This window comes from Lissotriton helveticus, chromosome 1_1 (assembly GCF_964261635.1).
Source record: "Lissotriton helveticus chromosome 1_1, aLisHel1.1, whole genome shotgun sequence".
Taxonomy (NCBI): domain Eukaryota; kingdom Metazoa; phylum Chordata; class Amphibia; order Caudata; family Salamandridae; genus Lissotriton; species Lissotriton helveticus.
Window position 1 is genome coordinate 1,287,902,191 of NC_136057.1, and position 24,887 is coordinate 1,287,927,077.

General features: G+C 45.3%; 1 protein-coding gene across 1 annotated transcript in view; it reads right to left on the reverse strand.

The window, feature by feature from the left end:
* NDUFA5 (NADH:ubiquinone oxidoreductase subunit A5) overlaps window positions 1-24,189 on the reverse strand; it is an 81,394-nt gene extending 57,205 nt beyond the window's left edge. Inside the window, exons 1-2 of the mRNA XM_078680888.1 lie at window positions 24,107-24,189; window positions 11,535-11,579 (exon numbers count right to left, since the gene is read on the reverse strand). Of these exons, the coding sequence (XP_078537014.1) occupies window positions 11,535-11,579; window positions 24,107-24,127 (66 nt within the window). The 5' untranslated portion in view covers window positions 24,128-24,189. The remainder of the gene's footprint in view (window positions 1-11,534; window positions 11,580-24,106) is intronic.
* Window positions 24,190-24,887: the final 698 nt, after the last annotated feature.

Below are 24,887 nucleotides of genomic sequence, written 5' to 3' on the forward strand. Positions count from 1 at the left end.
ACTTGCATGAAATGTACTGCTAATGCCTAGGGAAAGCAAAAATGCAAAGGGCGAAGGAGATTGGGGGACTAGAAGTATTCCTCAGTAATACAAATATATTATTTAAATAAAAAGAATACATATGCCCATGTCACAAAAAAAAGAAAAACAATTGAGGGTATAAAATGTTTGTTCTGGATTAAAGAATTACAGGAAACATCTGAGAATAAAACATGGGGACCTTAGACAAGTGGATGTAAGATTCATGTTGCCTATGAGATGGAGCCCTCAATCAATGTGCCTAGTTTTAAAAAGCTAAGCTGCTTCACAAGATTTTATCACCCAATGTTCAATCAGTTATTCAGTAAAGTAGTGGCCATGATTCTTACGATGCGGCTGGAGCACTGAACACAAAAAAATAAAATAAAATAATAATAATTCCCAGCAGAGTCCCAGTATGCCTTCAGACATAATCTTAACAGTCTTGGAAAGTCAAGTACTATCTAGATTTTACATCTTCAGTCAACAAATAGACTCTGACCCAGAAAGGTCCTCTGCATCTGCCTATATGGATCCAATTGTCCCGTCAGACCCGGTTAATATGCGTAGGCTGTGGTTCATCCTAGATTCAATGTGAGTAGAGCTCCTCAATCAGACCTATCAGTCACAGTAAGGTATGTTCTAGGTGGCTAGTACTCTCTAAGCTTCCGCATCAGGATTGCATTGAGTCTTGGCGCCCTTCCACTTTACCTTACATATCAATAAACAGAAGTCTACTTAGAGCGAGGGAGCTCAAGAAACTAGACTGGTGAGGTAGTATATTAAAATAATAAAATAAAACAAACAAAGCCATTGTAATTTACAATAAAGGATATGGGGTATTCATGGATGGACTAGATCTTGACAGAAGGCATTTTGTAAACTGTAAAGTCAAGAACTACCAAAACAAGAATGTCGCATATAAAAGTCACAATTTTAGAGAAAGCGAAGGCTTCCCCTTAGCTGTGCATTCTGTTAAACTCTTCATTGAAATGGGCTCACTTGCTGGCCAATAATGAGACAATGTTGACTATTTATAACAGTAAATACATCCCTCTCGCACGTATGGAGCAGCTACACAGAAAAGCCGATATATTATCCCTTGAAAGAGATCAACAAATACAGCTTGGGATAGGCTTCATGAAAATACAAGCTGAGAAACAAGCTTCAACAGAGAAGTTTATTCATGAAAGGTGGTTAGATAGACCAAAAGAACACAACAAATATAAAGGAGAAAAAGAAAAGTGAAGCAACTATTATTAAATAACTGTGTTAAAATGTGTTGATTTAAAAAACTGACACGAATGAGTTGGCAAGAGAAGTCTTAGGGCAAGCTTAATTGACGAAAAGTAAATCTTTAGGGACAGCAAATGCTACTCAATAAGATCTGCAGACATGTTTTGTACTTGCATTTGTTTCTTCACTATAGCGACTAAGCAATTATTTCTGTATACATTAGGATAAATATTATTAGCAGAATTGTGATTTTTAAAGCGCACCACAAATGCAGTCATTTCATTTCTGGGGATATGAGAATTGGATTAAAGATACAGTGAGATCGAGTTTGTGAGCAGATGTTAATACTGTGAAGGTGACTGGTACTAGCTAGTGTAGAAATGGAAGTATTCAATTTCAGATAAAACACAACCTTGTGTTTCCTACTGGGGATGGTGCAAGGGGTGGATGCAGGTTGAAAAGGAAGGGAAACTTAAAATGGCATAGATTAATATGTTGCTAAGGATATAAATAGCGGATTCTCAGAATTCAATATTTAAGGAAGTAGCCAACTGAAGGTTATCTTCTATTATTTTAAAAGGTGAAGAATATCTAAGTTTCCAGCAGGGGCAAGTGAAAAGAGGATGATGAACAGCATAAAAGTAGAGTAGCAGATATAAATGTGATCCGAGACAAACCCCTACTCATAAACGCAGCCTTTCTACTCTGAAGCATGAAGAAAAATCCATTGCTGTGTCCAAGCTGAAAGTCCTTGAATAAATACGTTTTTCCATTGATTTTTGAAGAAAAAATACTCCAGCAAGTTTACAGCATTTATAGGATGAAGCCTACCAGACAGCATAGCTGTCTGGTTTGCTAACAGCCTCTTGGGAACATTCGGAAAGCTTCCCTGGGAATGCATTCCGTCCATTGCTTACAATTGGCTTTGTGGTTTGTAACACTGATTTGCTTGCTTTCTCTTGCTGACTTTATTTGTTTTAGGCTGACCAGCTTGAGTTAGTCCCTGCCCTTGCCCAAACCCTATTTACTATATTCTTGCACCAGTACTGGTTTCTGTAAAGAGGCCTTTAAATCTTGTTCTTAACTTGTCACATTTGCTTTGCATTCAAAGACAGAAGTAAAGTGTCAGACTCAGTCTTCCAGGGAGCTTGGTGTTTACTTTTCTTTCTCAAACTTTTAAGTGAGAGGATTTATGTGACAATCATGCTGGCTAATCGGGAGTGCTGTGCAACGTTATTTTTTTCCTAGCACAAATCATTTAAATGTCTGTAAATTGACTATGTAGATATTAGTAAGGAAAGCATAAATTAAGCAAGTGTTTTGGGTAAATCTGAATTGTGGTGGAAACAAATATTTTAATACGATCAAAACAAATCAATACTCTAAGTGATGACATTTCCACACATTGTGTGTGCGCTGTATAATTTTGTCAGTAAAACTGTATGTCTGTGCAAATGTAATGGTCATTTCAATTGAAGGTATGTTGTCTGTAATGACTGTGCACTACCACACCACGCACACTACACTTTACCCCACTCCACATCAATGTACTGTACTCTGCATCACTCCACTCTAAGCCACTTCAATAGATGCATCTCTACTGTACGCCACTACGCCAATGCACTCTACCCTGCTATGCACCACTACACTCTCCGCCACTGCACTCTAATCCACACTATAAGACTGCACTCTAAGCTACACCATGCCATTTAATTCTGTCGCTGCACTCCATGCAAATCTACTCTGCACCACTTCACTCTACGCCACTATACTCTACTCTACACAAATGTACTTTCAGCACTCTACACCACTGCACTCTACAACAGTCTGCTCTGCAACAATGCACTTTCTGCACTGAACTCTACTTGACTCCACGCCACTACACTCCGCGCCACTCCACTCCACTCCTCACCACTTAACTCTACCCTATGCCACTCCACTCCAGTCCAGTCTCCATGTAGAACAGCAGCCACGTTGGTATACAACATGGCTAAAACATATTGGTAAAGCCAATAGCTCTTGTGTAGGTTAGACCCATTGGCTTTGCCAATGCTTGTTTGACCTATGCTACTGAAATCATTTAGTAAACTTAGATCTCACACAAAATGTGAATACTCTGGACAAAAGGTGATACATTCTCAGTTCCCCGTTCTTTCACATAGTCTTACAACAAGCAACCTGAAGAACGGACATTATGAAACAACTTCTGTCCACTCATATTTATATAGTGAAATTATGGTTTAAAGTAGTTGTAAGGAGCGGCACGAAGGTAAACTGTCTTTCAGGTGATTTTGATACTCTTAGTCCTTGCTCTCCCTTCTTCCCAACTGATTTCGAACAGACTACTCTAGCTGGGCAGAAGAGTAAAAGTTTGTTTCTAAATAAAAAAAAAAAAAACACTTCAAATTAATTTTGAAGCCTTTCAACCGAATAATTATTACACATGCATGAGCTCCAACCTTTACTAGTGTATCACCAAACCGCCATATAAGTTCCTGTTCTGTGGGGGCGACAAGATGGTGGTTGCACTCCAAGAGTGCTCTGGACCCCTCAGTCATCAGCTCGAATCCCCACTACTCTCAGGACATCTAGACTTGATTGATAGTTACCGTACCCGCTGATGGCTAACTGGCGGTAATCCTGGAGCCTAGCCCTGGAGAGATCATCCCAGACTTAGCCACTGGGACATCCCCATGCAAAATGGCAGCCCCCTGGGAGGGAAAGGACTGGAGACTGCGGCACGGGCCCTCCGGGACTCTGCCCAGGGAACAGCTGCCCACCTTAATATGAAACGGATGAGATTGCTGCAACGTCCCACGACCGAGACCTGAGCAGAAGACGTCGGTCTGGGGCCTGTCTGCCTCCCAGGGGAGAGAATGCCCAAGGCCTGCAAGATCGACATCTAAAATCTGGCCTTGACCCAGAGGGCCTGCGAAGTGCACAGTTTGCCAGCAAGACCTACCAGGCTGCCTCAACCTCCTTCGGCCATGGCAGAGCTGCTGGAACTGATCAGTAGAATGCCTGGCCCAGAGTGAGAGGACTCTCTGGGGCCTACGAGAACTCCACCGGCACTGCGGAAACGGTCACGGTGCTCGGCCACATATCTGGAAGGCCGTCAATGTGAGGAGCGCAGCCTCTAAACCGACTGCTTTGTAAACCAGATTAGCGGTGACAAGTGCCGACACCCTCTCCTCTCACTCTCCTTCTCCCAAACATCAAACCTGGCAGTGGGACTTCGAACCCCCGCTAAACCTAAAGTTGACCCAGCCCAGGGAAGGTAGGGCTCCACAAAAGAACAGCGATAGCAGTCCCACCTGGCCTCCTGCTGGGCCACCTGGAGGAGGCTTTGAGGAGCAGCCGACTACAAAACATATGCACAAGTGAGGCGGTTGTGGGAGATGCCAGGTGCCAGCGCAGATGTGAAGGGAGACCCCTTCTAGAGTCCGTTGGCTTGTTCAAGGAGGCACCGGACGCACCAGACACTGGGTGTTGCTGACTCTGAGGAGACACCCAACCCCACCATAGAGGAAAGGCAAGGAGCCTGAGTGCAAAACCATGGGTAAAAACAAGGTGATGAAGCCACCTCCCTCACAAAACCGCATGGAGCAATATACCACTGATAATCAGCCTCAAAGGACTCGGAGAATAATTTAGGGGAGGTGCTTGTGGATGTGGCGCTCATCCGGCAGGGAGGATAAAATGGCGACAGTGAAAGGTTAGGTATCGCAGCTGTTGCCCCACATGGCTAAGATCCATTGAAGAGCGGAAGATGCTAAGAATTGTTCCTGTAGGAACAATCTTTGCTTTGTGGGCATTCCAGAGGGGACGGAACCCGTCCAGGCCTCCCCTTCACAGAGAACTGGATCAAGACATGGATGCCCCCATAGCACCTCTCCACATGGTTCATGGTGGAGGAACGAGAACACAGTGCCCTGGAACCCATACCGCCTCCTGGGGCCCTGCACAGACCAATTATAGCATGCGTCCTCAATTTCAAGGATAGAGATGCCATATTGCAAGAGGTTCGCTCTCACCCCCACCTCTCCTGCTAAGGGAGCAACCTGATAATCTTCCCAGACTATACGAAAGAAGTGCAGGCACTGAGGCGATCCTTTACTGCACTCAAACAGAAACTACAGGTGCTTAACCTAACCTACCAACTCCTGTTCCCTACCTCCTTAGGGTAATCCTCAACAACAAAAGTCCCTTTTTCCAAACCCCGGAAGCGGCATGGTTGTGGGACCCTGAGGAAAGACAATGGCCCTGCAGAGCATAACTGTTGTGTCCCCGACAAGAGGCAGCACCGACACCATGCAGAGTAAAGCACCAAAACTGCAGCAGTGGCGCATTCGGTCTCGGAGGGGTCACAACACACCATGAAAACCATCAGTATCACCAGGACTAACGGGGAGAAGCACATCTGCATCCCTTGCCGAAAGAAGACAGAGCAGACTGTCAGAGGAGCTCAAACCATCCTGGGAGGCATGTCGGAAGGGGTCTCCGACCCCACCACCAAATGAATCTGGAGAAACAGACCTAGAGCAAAACTCACAGACACAAAGATAAGGCCCTGTGACAGCCTCAAGGAACCTTAATATCCTAAACTTCTCAGACTCCTTAAATCCTACAACAAGAAGGGCTCCACCACTTTGTCCTCCAACCACAATGGTTACACCTGTTAGAACTGTTATTATTAGGGAGACAGATGCTTCAGGGAAAGAAGTATGGGGAGGGGGATGGTTGGGAGGATTGTTCAGGGAACTTTCTTCATGTTTCTGCATGATGTTCAGTTTGTTACTATACCAGACACACATGGACCTTATTTCTCATTCATTGACCACACAGCAGTGAAGAGTCAATAATCTCCACCTGCAGACCTAATGCGCACAGACCCACGGGCACCCAGACCCAGCAGTCACTGCCCTCCTAGGAGTAATATCAGTGACACCGTCCTGGAGTCCTTGCGCATCCTCTCCTGGAACGCCAATGGACTCTTGGACAAGTTGTAATGTGCTGCAGTCCTGAAGTTGGCGCAACGTTCAGCCCCCGGGATCCTCGTGCTGCAAGAAACCCACCAGCTGGGAAATCACTGCTCGAGTGGAGTTCCTATTCTTCTTCGCCGCTCTCTTCCTTTCACAGTCTCCCCCGGTACATCCTGAATCCCCAGTGATGCTTCTTAGCCCTCACAAAGAGGATGGGAGGGCACACCCTGAATCCGATTACGGTCTAAATGCCTCCAGCACTCCTACAGACATCCCTCCGAGACATTACAACTTTAATGTCGTCTCTACCCCAGGGACAGTGATCTGTGGTGACTTCAATGCAGTCATGGACCTGCCAGCGACACTACTGTGGTCCCTTCCCATGGTCGGTGCTCAGGTGCCTGGCGACTATTGGACTGGGCCTCCCAGTTTAGGCTCTGTGATGTCTGGAGAACATAGAATCCCCAGTTCCACCAAAACACCCACACATGGGCGGCCCACCACATACTCCTGTATAGACATGGTGTTTATGCCCACCCGACTGCCACCTGGTGAAAAACGTCCGACCACTCGTCTGGGGGATTTCCGACCACTAGCCCCTACCCCTCTGGGTGGGGGTCCCGCTGACACACACACCCTATCTGGCGGCTTAATGCCTGGTTCCTCCAACACAAGAATTGCAAAAAGGCCCTGAGAGTAGAACTTAGGCAATACTTCCAACGTAACGAGGGTTCAGTTGGATCACCAGGTACACTATGGGTGGCCGGTAAAGCCACCATCCGAGGCTTTGCCAAAGGATTTGTCAAAGCAATGCACCGATTCCAGGAGGAACGCCTCTCCCGCCTAGAGCATGCTTTGGGCGTAAAGGATGAAGACACTGAGTCCCACCAACTCAAGCTCATACACAAGGAAATTCGCTATGCCTCCCTAGAATCGGCTAAGCAAATGTGGAGAGCTTCCACGGCCAGAGCCTACGGATAGGGGGATAAAAACTGTAAACTCTTATATTGCCTGGCATCCCGACCCTTACCTAATGGAATAATTCTCGAGATCGTGGACGCTGAAAGGTGTACTCAGCGGAAATCAGAGGCAATAGCCCAGACGTTTGCAGTGTATTGCAAAATACTCTATTCCAACACCCGTGCCCCAGACACAGGAGACTGCTCTGCCTTCTTCCGAAATGCCCTGCTCCCATAGCTGTCGGAGATCGACGCCCAGGTACTGGATTAGCCCATCACGCTGGGGCCAGACGGTTATCCTGCAGAGTACTACCCTGCATTTAGGGAGATCCTGGTGCCACACCTACAGACCCTTTACGGGGAGGCGGTAGAACGAGGAGATTTCCCTCAAGACAAACCCAAAGCAAATCCACTGTCCACTTCCTGTCGAACTACCGACCGATCTCACTTATTAACAGTAAAGTCAAAACCTACGCCACAATCCTCGCCACCCACCTCAACACGTTCTCGCCACCTTAATACATCCCGATCAATGTGGATTCATGCCTCGTCGCAGTACGAGGCACTGCCTAAGGTATCTACATGTGGTACTGGCATATCGACACCTCCTGCCACTGTATTAGGCCCTGCTCTTGAAAGACTTCGAGAAAGTCTTTAATACGGTGGATTGGCGCTACATGGAGGGTAGGCTGCATTGACCTATACTTCAGGGGGCTGGTGTTAGTACTATATTCTAATCTATCGGCCTGAGTATTTATCAACGGGGTTCTCTGGCAGGACTTCCCGATTCGACGGGAGATAAGACAGGGTTGCCACCTGTCACCACTGCTTTTTGCTCTGGCAGTAGAGCCACTAGCCCTAATCATTTGATGCGATGCCCAGATCCAAAGATGGAGTTGGAGCTCCTCTCATTAAGAGCGAATTGCCCTATATGCGGATGATGCTCTCTTGTTTATGACGGATCCTGCCCGTACTGACCCCCAATGTCTTAGCCTCCTAGAACTCTTTGAGGAGGCGTCGGGTCTGAGGCTCACTCCAGTCAAATCGGTTCTGGTTCCCCTTCACACCTCAAGGGAATGTATAGAATAGAAGTCAAGCATTCACTTTAGACTCCTCAGTTTCCGATACCTTGGGATCTGGTTAGCGATCCACCCGGAACTGACCTGGTCCCTCAACCTGACCCCATTAGTAAAGAAATCCAAAGATGACCTGCGAAGTGGCAGACCCTTCCACTGAACCAGATGGGGAAAATGGCCTTGCACAAAATGACGATACTCCTGCGCTTCCTCTATATGCTGCAGAATCACCCGCTTCATCTCCCGCACTAGTGCAAGGCTCGAAAAATCCACTTCACCACTCACATATGCGAGATAAATTTAACGAGGTCTAGCTGCTTTTACTCGCCCTTTCTGTTGAGTAGAAAGACAAACTAACTTTTGTCCTCTGTCTGTGGAAACGGAGCAAATGTGACAAGATAACAAGATTTAAAGGCATTTTTATTACTCACAAAGGTAACGAGCAATAAAGATGCCTTTAAATCTTGTTATCTTGTCACATTTGCTCCGCTTTCAGAGACGGAGGTCAAGTAGGTTGGAGTTAGCTCAAGGAGATTTTTCAAGATACTAGTCCTGCAGGACTAGTTCCTTTTTTTGACTTTTTGAGCCCTGTAGTGGTTTAGCTCCTTAGACAAACTAACAACATTGTTCCTCTGGGGAAACTCTAGACCAAGGGTGGCGCTGACCCACTGTTAGAAAGCTCCATACGACTGTGGAATGGGAACGAGCAAACTCTTCCTTTACTATGTCGCAACGGGGCTCCTGGTAATTAACGACTGGTTCTCTTGGGGGGGGGTTCGGGCCCAGCCTACCAACTAAAGCTGGAAAGCCTCTCGTTCTCACAGGTTCAAGCGATGCTCTACCAGTCACCAATCCCCTATACAATTCAGACTGTAACTACAACGGTCCTCCTAGCTTGGTGGTCAGCACAGCAGTACACTCAATGGGACACCAAACTTACACTCCAGATATCATTGTGGTGATGTACATGGATGGGAGGCATGGTGGCCCTAGCAGGGTTCCAAAAGTAGGACCTTATTGCCATTTCCCAGATCAGAGATGTGTGGAAGGGAGGACATATCCGTACCTTTCAAGCCCAACAGGGTCCATAAGCCCCCAATGCCACTTAGTTCTATAAATACCTACAGCTCCGACACGCCCTTACTCTGCTCATACTCACAGGTACCACACTCCCAGAATTCAGCCCCTTAGAAACCAAGCTCCTCATTGGAGCCCTGGGGAGGGGGGTCTCAGATTTACTGGCCCTGGTTAATAACCCAATACACATGATCAGGTACGGTCCTGATGGAAGTGTTGATTGGGTCCCATGGAGGACGAGGATTGGTGGGACGCCCTTTTGCCTCCCCCCTCCCCCCCCCCCGAGTGATAATAAATAATAATAATATCCACATTTGTAAAGCGCACAATCACCCATTAGGGTCTCTAGGCGCTGGGGGGCGTCGGGAAGATTAAGCAAGCTATTGCCCAGAGTCACATGGTGCTGGGCTAATCTGCCGCCGGTGCCGGGGATCGAACCGTGATCCCCAGCTTCCGGAGGAGTGATCACTATCTCAGAAAGATTAAGGTTGATCCAGTTCTACTATATTCACTGTGCATATCTCACTCCTGCTAGGCTTCACTGGGCAAGATACCTACAGAACCCAAGTTGCCCACAATGCGCAGGTACACCCGCAGACTTATCACAGGACATGGTCCTGCAAGGTCCTAACAAGATACCGGACACAGGTGGTTGCAGAGTTGGCTGGGGTCCTGGTCTGGGAGGTCCCCCTTATTTACCGAACCTTGCTCTTGGGGGTGATGGAAGGCATAGGAGGTACGGGAGTGGATACCATGGTGACCAAGTGGGACATTGCGGAACTGGAAAAATCCCATCCCACCCACGATTTCCCAGTGGCGCAAAGGACTGGAGTGCCGCACAAGAACAACCGGTATATGAAGCTCGGGGGTGCCAACTAAACACAGAAGGATATGGGAAAAATGGCTGGGTTTGTTAAGCTAGTATGCAAAAGAGATATATATTGGTTTGAGGGGTGGGTCGCTTTGAATACCTAAACTGTATATGCTAAGATGTGTGGAAATTATGTGTGATGGTTTTTCACCTTGTTAAAACCCAATAAAATCGAGTATCAAAAAGTTCCTGTTCTGTCCACCCAATAGACATGACGCAGAGACTGGCAACCTGTGCACTTATCCTTTTATTCTTTCATTGGTTCCTCTTCTTTGAAGGAGCATGATTTTAACTCAATTTAAACGTCCAGGTGGTTCAGAGAAGCTTGCATTCCTCTGATGCACATGCCACCAACGACAGTTGCTGTGCATTAGAGACACAGTTATTCATGACTGATCCACAAAAGGTCCTTCTGTTAAGTTTGGGGACCCATAATTTTTATAAGTGCTTGTGTTTTCTGCACTTAATTCTACTGAGATAATTGAGATACCAACATTACTTCCAAGGTGGCCCTGGTCTTCAGAATGGATTAAAAAGGGTTTCGTCTCGGGTTGAGCATTTCAGTATTGGGAGTAGTCAGTCAGTTTGCAATGTAAATCATAACAGCAAGAACCTATCTGCAGGAAGGCCTTCTAATGCCCGTTCTAAGCATCTGAGCACATACTCTTATAAAAATATATCCAGGGGAAAGCACCCAATCACAAACACTGCTCCTCGTATGGTAATGGATAATCTTTTCACCCCTTATCCAGTCTGAGAGAAAATAACTTGTGAATAGTGACAACGTACCAGTCTAAACTAGGAATTCTCAACAGTTTAGGAATGATTGATAGAAGGATACAATAAAATGAAAAAAACATGACCTACTCAAGATGTCTTAAAAAGGAATTTTCAATTTAAGCAGGTTTTTGCATTCTTATTCAGTTGTTTAATTTATGACTGTTGTAACATTTCACAGCACTACAATAAAGTGATAAAATAAATTCAGATCCATGACATGTGAAACAAACCAAATGTTTCAGCTTTACCGTCCTAAGGCAGTCTATCAATTAATTATTAGCTATCCTTACAGGACTTGTCACTGCAAAACAAACATTGATAGAACATCAAAGATAAAATTCGATTTAATACAGTAATCATTTTAGCTACCTTCAATTTTAGTGAAGGTACACCTTAACAAGTGAACTATCAATTTGGTATATGCGAAATATGCCAAAGAGAGCACATGTAAATTAAAAAAATCTCTAAACGGGATTAATCAATTGAGGACACACAATAGGTTTATCCTGTTAGACACAATTATGTCCTCTCATACCTCGTGAGGGTTATGGGCGACTGCGAGACCAACTAATCCAGTTGTCTGCAAAGGAAAAAATACATATATATTAAAAATAAATAAGCATTAATTTATTAATTTAATCGTGTAAATGCAGCATGCATTGCTTATATTTGTTCAATGCAAAAGAAATTTAAAAAATTACATTTTAGGACAAATCACTTTGTGAATGGGAAGAGTAAAATGGCAGTAAAGATTACAAAACACACAGATTCATGTTTACTACATGTGTTAAAAGCACAAATGACATCAAAAACTGTTTAAAGAGAAAGGCAAGCATGCATCCAAAGTAACAATGAGCACGTACTGTTACATGGTTTAGAAGTATTTAGCTTTTTATGAAAGAATGTCTCCAAGGCAATAAAACTGGCCTTTTTGGATCACTGGGCTACATAAATTTCCACTTCATATCATTAGTCAGGATAAACCACTATAAGATGAGACTATGCTAAAACACCTAGTATACACAGCTTATGAATGGTAGATAAAGGGAGACGCATCATTCTTGTCTGCTTATTTCCACATGCTAGTTTCCAGGTCTGCTTTTGCTTTGACAGGTGGAATTTCCTCCACTTTACATTTCCTCTGGTGGAGAACACCAATTGTAGGCCGGGGTGGGAAGGTTGCCTCCCAATTTAGTACATCCTCCAGAAATCAACACAATATGGCATTACCACTAAACTAGGACTTATGCCACACACATGATTCCTAGATAGCGGATGTTATTGGATTTAGGGAATCCCAAGATATAAAAAATTTGCTATCTCTCGACAACATATATCACACAGTGGCAGTCGAAACTATGCAGGTATAGTAAGGACCTGGTTATCATAAGAAGAGATGTTTTGGTTTGCTTATAACTTTGGCACTGTTTGCCGAATCTTCATAAGACTTTCCAATAAAACTCCAAAAATAAAAAAAGTTTATCCACCTGACTCCATCTTTGAAAGTTTTGTGGTGTTCTGTCAAAGCATAAGCTAAGAAAATAGGGAGGCGAGTCCCAAATCGCAAATTCCCCATGCAATTCCAATAGAAAAATTGAACAGCGAAACTCCAAATACGGCTAAATGGAATGACTCCAAATTCGGCAGAAAGCTAAATCGGAGTCCAGAATGTGTGCTTTCAGTGATTTGGTATAAATACATTCAGTAGTTTTTCAGAAATTAAAGTTCGAAAACGTTGTACATCCGGACGGCTGAGTTTGCAGGATACTCATGAAAGTCCAACAAACATCCAACTTGATTTTAGCTGAGGAGGTTTGCTTTTCCCAGTGTCTATAATCAAATGTATATTTTTATAAATTCACACATTGCTGTGTTTATCCCATGATAGGGACAAGCCAATTGGCACCACTAACCCTTTGACAAAACCAATAGTTCTGCCTAACTTAAAATGACACACATATTGTTACATCACACAGTCAGCCATGCACAGCCGAGGGGGTTTCGTACAGGGCCTTGCACAGCCCAGACGTTGTGCCCAACCTCAATCTGCACACAGCCAAAGGGTGTACCCTACTAGAAGTACAGTGCACTTAGGGGGTTGGGCACAGGTCCTGGCTCCAGGTCAGGCCCTGCTCCCAACACCAAGCCAGGCCCTGGTTCCAACACCACACTGCACATGGTGATGGATATCTTACTTTACAATCAAAACAAACATAGAAATTTAATGGTAAAAAACAAAGGTTAAAGTGACAATTTAGTTAGAAATTATATTACTTTAACATTTAAAAAAAAAGAAAAAAGTAACTTACTGATAAAAAGGTTAAAATTACATTATAGATGAGAAAGACAGTTTAAACATATCGTTTTAAACTAACAAAATAACTGTAACTGGTGCATTTTAGTGATCTCAAATAACTAGAACACACGCCTTAAAGTAACTATAATTTGCACATAATACCAATCCACTATTAAAAGCATATTGTTTTAACATGATTTTCACAATATCCAAGTCAGGCCTACTCCTACTGACACACATTTCACAATTGAAAATTAGACCTATAACATAACTTTTTTCAATGAATCAATCAGGCCGAAAACCTTGATCACTGGCTTGTCACCATACCCAACTGAGGCCTACTGTATTCAACTTAAGCTTTCACACATGGCAACTATCATTATACTCTCATAGATATATACTATAATTATATAGTAATTTTGTATGTAGTCATAAAATGACATATGCAAAATTACAGTCGGCAAAACAATATACAGCTTAACAAGGATCCATAAAGTGCAAATCTTCTGCCACGAGGGTTTGTCATTGTTGTTAAAACAATCTGTAGTCAAAGAAATTAAAATCTGGGCGGAGCCAAAATCCATCTCTAAGTAGTGCTCTTTAAAGTGCTTTTTCTGCTACCCACAACGTATGGTAAGAGTGGTGATGCCAAACTTAAACATTGGCAAGACCAATAGGTCTCGCCTTTGGAACCTATTGTATAAACAAAATCGCTATGACTTGTCTATCGGTGTCAATTTGTAAGGGCGTGCAACACGCATGCACATCCAAAATAACAAGTGTGCCCCCATCACAGTTAGATCAGTAAATCTTTTTTTGGATGAGTGCAAAAGTGTTTTTTCTTTTTTCGAGGCATGGGGAGGAAAGCAGTATAGGTGTGGGGAGCAGGAGCAAACAAACATGTGGTTGCTTCAACACAAAAGGTGTGAGGGGGAGTAATACGGAATTTATAGGCGAAGCAACAGATGAGTGAAGACAGTAGAGCAGAGGGGGGGAAGAGAAGCACACTGTCTAGAGAGGAATGTGGATATGTTGGTGGAAAGCACACGAAGGGGCAAACGTTTATGAGGGTGACCACAACACACAAGAGGCAGTGAGAAGCAAATGGCTGAGAAAGGGCAACACTGAATGCAGAGGACGGAGGAACAGAAGTACATAAGGGAGAGAGCTGGAAAACACATGCACTCTTGTGTAGTGCTTACCGAAAACAAAAAAATAGTGCTACAGAAGTGAGCAGTGGAAGGACACAAGTAATGCATACATGCTCCAGGGTAGGGAAAAACACAACAGAGAGAGTAATGCTCACTCAAGCTGACAAATAAAGAGCAAGCAAATGAAAGTGACAATAAATCTAGGGGTGGGCGGAATTGCGTTATGCAAATCTCTGCGAAACTGAAAAAATATCTGGGAATACGCAGAATTGCTTGTTCGCAATGCTTTTTTCCTGTTCGTAATTGCTGTTTGCGTGCTCAGGGTGAAATATCTCGCGCACACACATTTTGAGAACGCAAACAAGCAAAAAATTTCGCGAAGTCTCCGAACACAGAATTTTGGGCAATTTCGCGTTCTCCGCAGAACGCAAAATTACCCAAATTCCGCAAGCGGAACGGAATTTATTGTTTAGGCCTACATAAAACTAACCGCTGTTTAGCAATGGGCAGTGTCCAAGTCCGCTGTAAAAAGACAGTAGGTCTCACCAACAGACAGCTTGCACTGTCTGGTAGAGCATACATGAAAAGGACATGAATCAGCCAAGAGAAGATCCGGTCAACCAGACTGAGACTAGACTGCTGACCAAAACCTCATGGTTGCTTGCATCAAATGAACCAGACAGATCTAATAACAAAAAGCAACCTTGTCCACCTTCATCATCGACAGTATATCATTCAAAACAGCTAATGCCCAAGCCTCAATGCTGCACCTGGAATGAAAACTTGCCTGAACCCAATCCAAAACACACTGGACCTCAAAGTAAATAGACAGTCACTTTTCAACGTGTTTCACCATCGCTTTAGAAAGGCCTGTAGGACAGTGAGGAAGAGATAGTTCTCCAAAATAGCCAGTTGGAGGCCTGGTTTCTTAGGAGTGGCATGACAATGCCCCTTTTCTGAAGGGATGGTACCAGAAGACAGGGAATGACTGATGACTTTACAGATATACACACTATTATTTGGTGCAAAAAGCTAAAAAAAATGTAACTCTGCAAGTCTCAAACGTTGAGCATTTAACCCAAAAAGGACTGCTTCCAACCAGTTTTATATGACATTCTTTTACACCCACAATAGGTGTTATAACTGTTTTAATTTCATTTATCCTAATTACTTTACTCTATAGACCCAGATAAACCATCAGTAGTCCAACAATCCGATTATTCAGGTAAGATCCTGCACACGGGAAGTTAAACCTCCTTTTTACAACAACCCTGAATTGATGCCCTCATCTTAGCCCAGGCATGCATTAGGTGCACATTATACCCTATTCACAGTGCTGTACACCTTGGCAATCACACTAAGTACAGTGCATCAGAAAGGCATACCAAGCAGTTCAGCATCACAACCAGCTAGCACTCATCACTTTATGCAGGACACATTCACTCTATAGAGGCCTAATGAATGCCTAACGCTCAGGAAATCCAGGGTTCTTGTTATGAATCTTTCATCTTTTGTCCTCCTATGGACAATGCATTTTTTTTATCCTTTCTTCGCTAGTTGCATGCTTACAAAGTCTACATGGACTAAGCCAGTCATCGGGTCAAAAAAAAAAAAAGCATTTGCAAGACCAATAAGCCTGTGGCTGCTGTTCAGCATGGCTAAAAGTTAATGGTTTAGTGGTGAGTGGCATAGAGTGGAATGGCGAAGAGTGTAGTAGAGTATTGTAGAGTGGAGTGGCATAGAGTGTCATGCATTGGAGTCTAATAGAGTGGAGTCGTGTAGAGTGGCATACAACTGAGTGTCGTAGAGTGCATTGGTGGACAGTGTTGCACAATATAGTGGCGTAGAGTGCATCACCATAGAATTCAGGGGCAAACAATGCAGCATCGTAGAATGTGGTGGTGCAGAATATAGGGCCTCATTAGGATGGCGGTGAATCCGCATCCTCCGGGCCCACGGAAGCCACCGCCGGCCCGGAGGATGCGGATTCACCGCCGCGGCCGCATCAAACAACCACCGCCAGATTAGGATGGCGGTGGGAATGTGGTGGGACCAGCAGCGGACGACAGGCCCGTCCGCCGCTGATCCGCGGGTTTTGCCGGGCTATTTGGTGGCGGTGTCTGCAAGACACCGTCAGCCAAATTAGGAAGCATGAGTAAACATGCTTTTCCACGGCGGTTTTTCCGCCGTGGAAAAGCATGTGGACCTTTGCTTCTGGGGGCCCTTGCGGGCCCCCAGGGTAAAGGAGGGGGTGGTGGTGCACATGGGGGGTACCTATGGTACCCCCCTGCATTTGCATGCTCAAAGCGGCAGGCACGGCACGGTGCCTGCCGCTTTGTGCATGTAAATGTGAAACATGCTTTTTTAACCTTGCGGCGGGTGCTGCTTCAAGCAGCACCCGCCGCAAGGTTAAAGATCCAGGATGTGACCGCCAGGGTGGCAGTCACATCCTAATTTGCATGGAGGGACCGCCGCTGCCCATGCGGACGGTCCCTCTTCCTCGGGGGTGGCGGACGGACGCTGGTCCGTCCGCCATCCTAATGAGGCCCTAAGTGTTGAATAGTAGAGTGCAGGTGCGTAGAGAAGAGTTGAGTAGAGTGGTGTGATATGGTGTAGAGTGCAGTGGTGCAGAGTAGAGAGGCAAAGAGTGCAGTGGCATAGAGTGGTGCGGACTAAAGGGATGCAGAATACAAAATAGTGATGTAGAGTGCAAAGGCAAAGAGTGGAGTGCTGCAGAGTGCAGTGGTAAAGAGTGGAGTGATGCAGAGTAGAGTGCCATAGAGTTCCGAGGCATAGAATGCAGTGTTGCAGAGTAGTGGCTCAGAGTATTGCTGTAGAATGCAGTGCTACATACTTCTCACTCTACTCTCCCACCTGCCCCAACACCCGCAGTTAGTGCAAATCTTTTCCAGCATGTTAATATTACATGTGTATTTGTAAAGCGCACGTTCATCCCAGCAACGGGGCATCATGGCGTAGAAATAACAGATGTATATTGTTACCAAACTCAATGGTACTTGTTATTGTACTGAGACCTAAAACTGGACATCCCGCTGTTGCCATCACAGTACCCTTCGACCTTTTGCGGTGTCTTCTCATTGTGCGTCATATTGTACCTCCTTTGCACCGTACTCATGCCACCTCCCCACAGTTCCTGTTCTTGCCCCGCTCATTCTGCATCTGCTCTATGATTCCCAGGTGGAACCTGCTTCAAGCGCACTGTTATGTTATCAGATTTATAGAGCGTAAACAGATACCCAAAGGTGTCAAGGTGCTATCACAATGGGAAGCATAGACAAGTACAGTAAAATTACTTAGGGAACAGCCATGTTTTTCCTAAACAGTGACCGGTTCGGAATGGACCTGATGGACAGGGGGAGTGCGTTCCATTCCTTTGTAGTAGAGTTCACAAAACCTCTACCTCCCCAGTTTGTTTGTTTAATCCTTTTGACAATTAGTTTATGGGTACCTGAAGACCTTAAACATCTTCCAGGAACATACCATTGAAATGAATGCCCAAGGAACTTGGACATAATTTAGTGTAGAGCTTTGTGGGCAAGGCAGAGGGCTTTAAATGTAATATGTTGCCTGACAGGCAGCCAGTGGAGATATTTGATAGCTTGTGCAACTGATTGATGTTTAGGATTCCAATTAAAAGTCTGGCAGCTGCATTCTGCAGGACCTGCAGCTTGTTAAGATGGTGCTGCTGTATGTTCAAACATAGAGCATTACAGTAATCGATCTTGGAAAGTATGAGAACGGTGATAACTGTTTTTTGGGAGGATAGTGGAATGAAAGGAAAAACATTTCTAATCATTCTTAGGGGGGAAAAAAGTTGAGGACGTGACTGCAAGAACCTGTAGTCCAAAAGTCAGCTTGTTATCCATGAGCGCTCCCAGATGTCTGCCCTTAGACACTGGTACAAGAAGGGACCCAAATTCTTTTGGCCAACATGACAGTGTCCATAAGGAAGGGGAATTTCCAACACAATGACCTTAGTTTAGTCTTAGACCGTTCTAACTCCTTCCGATTCATTCGGCAATCATACAGTCATGAAAAACTGAACCTGCCTGGCTGTTTAAAGCAAAAAAAGCCACCACAATTTGGGTATTCTCTGGGTAAGAGGTAAGATTGAGCCCAAATAATCTGATGATAGAGGCAAGAGGTTTAACATAAATGTTTAACAGCGTGGGGCTGCATGCAGAACCCTGAGGGACCCCAACATGGCAGTGAGTAGGGTTTAGCCACAAATGGGTCCAGAGCTACCACATGCGATCTTCCACACAAGAAGGATTTTTAGTAGTTTAAGCGCTGACCCCTCCATCCTGAAAGCCCCAAGACGCTCAACCAAAACCTTATGATCGCCGTGTCAAAGGCTGTTGATAGATTGAGGAGTATTAGCTCCGCATTTTCGCCATCGTCAGCTATGGACCGGATTCCTACGGTGGTTTTGATCAGAGAGGATTCAGTGTTATGAACGCCTCTAAATCCAAATTGGGTGGCGTCAAGCAACTGAGATCAGACAAGACAAGACAGATTTGACTTTTTCAAAAGGGCAATATGGGAGCTTCTTTCCACGCAGTGGGGGAAAATACCATGTTTAAACAGAGTTGAAAATGTTAGTTAAGGAGGCAGCTACAGTTTCTGTGACCTGAATTGCGATTGTCGGGGAGCGGGGTCCATAAGAGATCCCGATTTAGTGGATCTGATGAGGGAAAATCACTTCTAGTATGGATAATGGTGAGAACACTGCAGGAGAAGAGCTATTATGACTGTCTTGCATGTCACCGTTCCCTGCACATCACACTGCTCCGGTTTCTGCTTGCACTCCTCACCAGTCTGCTGTTCCTGCACCCATCGCTCTGCTTCTGCACGACACCCGCATAGCTGCAACCTGTCCCGTTTTTGCTGGGACAGTCCGGGCAAGTTAGAGACTTTCCCGGGTGATTAACTATTCAGACAGCCCTGGCAATTGCACATCCAGCCCTGCCAAGTTCTTCCAGTGAGGAAGTTAAACTTGTGGCCCTAAGGCTTCACACAGGCGCTCACACCACTGAGATGCCTCCTTAACCTAACCACATCCATAAATTCATCAGTACACTTATGCTGATAGAAGTTATGAGCCCCGGGCCTACTTTATTTGCAATTCATTTTTGGGTATCTCTCTCCGCCCTGACCCCCCCCCCCCCCCCTTTTCCTGTTCCTGCGCGTGGAAGGAGCAAACTTTCTATTTCAGGGGAGGGCTCTGACTCTTTATGAAAAAGGGCATACGGAGGGTCTGCCAGGCGCATTCTCCTTCCCGACACAATGGCCACTTCCTTTCAACAAGCATTTGCAATGCAATAGGTCTCGCATTGATGTGAGTTTGAGCTATTGGCATTGTAAATGACAATGCCTTTTATCTATGTTTTGATTTATAAAACATGAATAAAAGGCATTGTCATTACAATGCTAATAGATGAGTCTCACAAATGCGAGACCTATGGCATTGCAAATGCTTGACTTTCTAGAAAGCAGAGCATGTGCACGCTTATATTATATTAAATACTACAAGACTGTCAGCAAGCAGATATGAAAAACAGCATGCGTATTCATAGCAGCCAAAAAGTCCCCTGCCAGCATTGGGCACCATCAGTCTGTCCTGGGTTTTATAAAAGCACTTAACATACTCTCATTTGTAAACTAATGTCAGCAACGTTAAGGCGGATAGTATGAATCCCAGAATGCAAAGTACTCTTGGGTAAGAACTCATGACTGGACCTAGGTATCCCTCACACGACTTGGGGGCCAACAGGTAGCAGCCGTTTTCATTCATGTCCCTCTGTTGCGCCTCTCAGAGCACCAGTTGCACACTTTCTCTACAGGCACCTGTTACTCGCACTCTTGACAGCAGCCACCCGTTACAAAGAGTCTCCCTCCCATTGCCCCTCGCACTGCCATGTCACCTCCTGTGAAGTGTGTGGATACTGAACTGCTGTACTTTTCCTGTGCTGCAACAGGGCAGGTGTGTACGTACAGTCGGAAAGCAGCAGCCCCCAGCGAGAATAAATTCAGGCACCTTCCTGTCCCCAGTTCTGCAGCTTCTGCAAGGAGGCTCGCTCCCGCGTCACTTCCTCGGTAATCTCAAAGCCGAGAAGAGTTCACAAAGAGGTGCGAAGGAGGAGGTGACAGGCGGGTGGGGGAATGCCAAAAGGAAGGAATACCGATCTGCCCAGCGGGAACAGGCCACGGGCGCCGGCTAGTGCACCAGTGCTAAAGCTTGGCAATGCCTAGAACAGCATGAGCACCAGTTAACGTATCAATTTACAATTTACATTTACTTGACAACAGCACTTTGCCTGTTTCACTCGTTTTTAGCATTTTTACATCAGTGTCACCTTATGGGGCACCCAGTGATTAGTGTTGTCAGGGCAGCAATAAGAGTTGGTTTTCTCACTGTCCCCACTTTGGAAACTAGTAAATGGGTGCAGAAGGGAGGCCATTCGGTAGGAAATCCGCATAACTGCAGACAAATCTCAACAAGCTCACACATACAGGCCCAACATACATTCTGCATGCAACTCCGCATCGACTCCACATCCATTTCCCACATGGATGGAGCACTAGACGTGGCTAAGGGAGACTGTGTAAACTTTTATCAGATTTACCGACCATGAAGCAGCTTTGTCCTCATAGCTATCAGTGCCAGAAAAAAAAATACCGCCTTCGGGTAAAGTCCGCGCTATATAAAAATGCATAAATAACTAAATAAATAAATACCGCAAATCACCGCCGTCACTCTGCCGGCCTGCGACCAGGAAGTCAGGCAGGCGCGACAACCGGAAACAGGCAGTAGGAGGGCGGGAGCCTACCCCGCCTCCCACGGAAGAGCCGCGATTGGTTGCAGCACCGGAGCAGGCAGGAGCCTACCCTGCGCCCCGGTGCCGAAGAATGGAGGAAGAGTCCTGCTGCCGGTGAGTGGGGCTTCGCTTTGTGGCTGGCCTGCGAGGGCGGGGGGGGGGGGCATGTGTGGGCGCGCGCGTGGCGGCTGGCTGTGTATGTGTGTGAGCGTGCGTGTGTCTTGGAGTCTGTGTGTATGCGTGTGTGACTGTGGGGGAGGAGGAGGGGGTTGCCTGTCTGGGTGCCTGCGTGTCTGTGTAAGTGCGTGTGCGCGCGTGTGTGTGTATGCAGTGTGTGTATGTGCGCATGCGTGAGTGAGTGTTTGCGCAAGGGAATGAGGCAGGAGAGGGGCACGGCGCCGTGCGCGCTCACGAGGTCAAAACTGAGCAGCTCTGCGCTCGTGCACCCTCTCCTGTCCACATTCCCGAAAACGGGCGACATAAGGTCTTCGCTGCGCGAGACCTAAAAACAGAAGTGAAGAGGATGAGAGACAGACACTGAGGAACAGTGCAGAGGTGGAAGACTGAGTTGAGGAAGAGAGTAGATAGACAGGCAGTGGTGAAGCAGCTGCGACCGAGGTGCTGAGATGGGGGACTGTAGTCAAGAAGAGACCCCCTATTCGTGAGTACCTGATTCGAAGACATGCCTCCTAAGGCTACAGTACTGCCTGGAGCTTGCAAACCTGCCCCTGAATTGGTACTTGTAGTTTATATATATATATATATATATATATATATATATATATATATACACACACACACTGCCTTACTATTCTTAAGTGCTATCAACTGTTGCAGCTAAGGGACACATCCTGGAATTGCACTTTTACATGTTTTATATACCACAATACTGTTTCTAAGCGTGATCAACTGTTACAGCAGTTAGGAGAAACAAAGGCCTGTGACCAAAGGTGACTTTCCTAAAATGGTGCTGTGTGTGATGCAGAGGAGCTGGTTTCATGTTTTCCAGGGCCCACCATCCTTACTTTACGTGCTAGGCCTTATGCCCAGCAGTCATCTGTTAGTAACTCAACAAAGTGGAACAGGCTTTGGCCATTAACGTAGTGATGTTGTCTAGATCAAGCTAATAGCTCAGTAGGTTAATGCACCTGCTATTGACGGTCTTTCCAAAGTGTATGCCCCATGCTTGGTTAATATCGGTCTGAGAATTATCTTGTTCTCCTTTCAGAAAAGTTTGTTTAGTTAAACAACCTCCTTAGTTTTTATAATACTAATAAAAGTTTCCTGTTTTTTAAGACACCTCCCACATTGTACATAAGTGCATAAGCTCTGCCGATTAAATAGTGCAAAGTTTGCTTTGCGGACAAGAAAAACGCCTGCCACCAATACTAATATGTGCATTATCAACTACACCAAGAGTGCATTTCTGTGTGATGAACAGTGACTGTGTTGTTTAATGTTCTTCCTGGAGAGAGATCGGAGTTTTGTCTATTCCAAGCTTTGACTCGACAGTAGCGCAGAGGTTTAATTGTGCCTGCTGCAAAGTCTTCTGTATCATGCATATCACAGAACCTAATGTTGCTAAAAGGAATTAGTTTGGGTACAATGCATTCTTATTAGTAAAGCTAACCCCAACCACTGTGGTACGTTTCAAACCTGAGTTTCTACTTCTCCATACAAAACACCCTTTAAATATACTGCCTCCTAGTATCTGTGACATGTGACTCCTACACCTTGTAATCCTCATTTTTTATTTAACATTTCCTAGACTGATTTACACACCTATGGTTCATTGTCTCTGCGTAATGTGACTGTGATATAAGTGCTCTGACACCCTGTACTGGTATGAGCAGCGCTATAAAACAAATTAAATGTTTGTGACAGAGGCATTATGGAGAGATGAGGGACACTGTTGGCCAGTGGTTGTGTAGGGAGCCGTGGAAAAGGAGGTCACGGGGCACCCAAAAACATTGTTGCACTGGGCGCCATCTGCTGGTCCTAAGAGAGCAAGGGAGTGAATAATATCGGTCACTGTGCTGATTAAGATTGATAGTTTTGTCCAGTTGGGAAGGTGCTATCGGTCTTGACTGGATGAATGAATGAACTCTAACATCATATTGCTTATTTTATTACGCAAGGGATAATCCGTGACAGTATTTTAAGTAGGTAGAGTTAAATTATGCATGGTGGGCAGAGCTTTGTGGCAGTGGGTGTGGTAACTTTTCAAGTAAGTAATTGATAGCTGTGGTGTCCCAGGAATTTCTTTTAAATGTTGGCAACTATGCACCCACCACCAACCTCTGCATACACCCATGCACAGACACTACTCCTGACCTTCACCCTGCTCTTGTCTCTGCACACCACCCTTCTCTGGTCTCTAATTATAGCCCCCATTCCTTAAACCATACCACGATCTTGTACATCGCCATCGCACTCCTCGGTCTGCATCCTGATCGGTCCTGCTCCCTGACCTTGCTTGCATGCCCCACTCATTTTCGTCACTGACCTCCTGCACCCGCTCCAATTAACGTGATCCTGCAAAACTAATGTTTGTCCTTGCACCACGCACTCACACCTATTGTCTGTCCACATTACCTATGTATCCCACGCTTCTGTTATCTTGGATTTCAATCTGCTCTTCTCTAGCACTTCGCCCAGAGCCTGTCCTTGTTGATACGCTCGCGTCCATTCCCAACTCAGTGCCCGCGCCTCTGCCCTACGCCTCAAACCGGGTTATTTCATTGCTGCACCTCTCCTATCATCCAAACAAGACACTAATAGAAACCATCAACACAAAACTGTGTGACCTCCATAGATTTACCTTTTTCAGGACCCCAGCCATGACTGCACAGCGGTGAACTATGGGAAACCGGTGTTTTCGTAATGGCGATAGAAAGAAGACTGCAGTTCATAGCAATAGAAAGAAGACAAAGCGTCACGGCGAACCGAAGGAAAACTGGCGTCCCGATAAAGAAACTTGTAGTATTTATTATTTTCAGTTGCGCTGAGCCCCCGAGACAGCTGCTGACCTTATTGGGACCATACACTAAATGACGTTGCACCCCGTTTCAGTATTTGGCGACCACATAACTTGCCCCAAGTATATATGACAGGAGTTCGCAAACTTAATTAACTGCTTTGCGTGACAAAACTCTGCAGGCATCTGCGGGCAAACGAAGAACTAACAAATTAAATGTAATGTGTGGGAACGTGTACTCACAAGATGGCCGCCGCTATCTTTATGCTGGAACGCCAGTCCACATTAAAATATTAAAGCTCTGCTGGCTGCTGCTCTAGTATAAAGTAGACGATCTTACTGCCCTAAACCTATCACTTCTCAATGTCGGTCCTACGCACAAGGCAGGACACTTATTAGACCCTATTATTACAAATATCCCTGACTTAAAATGGACCCAAACCAGACCTATATGCTGGTCAGATCACCATCTCGTTAGTTTTAGCCTAACGAGACCATTCCCTCCCAGAAATATTACCTGGCCTGCGCAATCCATGAGAAATTGGAAATTACTAGATATGAACATACTGAACAACGCACTTACAATTAGCATCCCCTCCCATGACCAAAATGTGGAAAATATAGC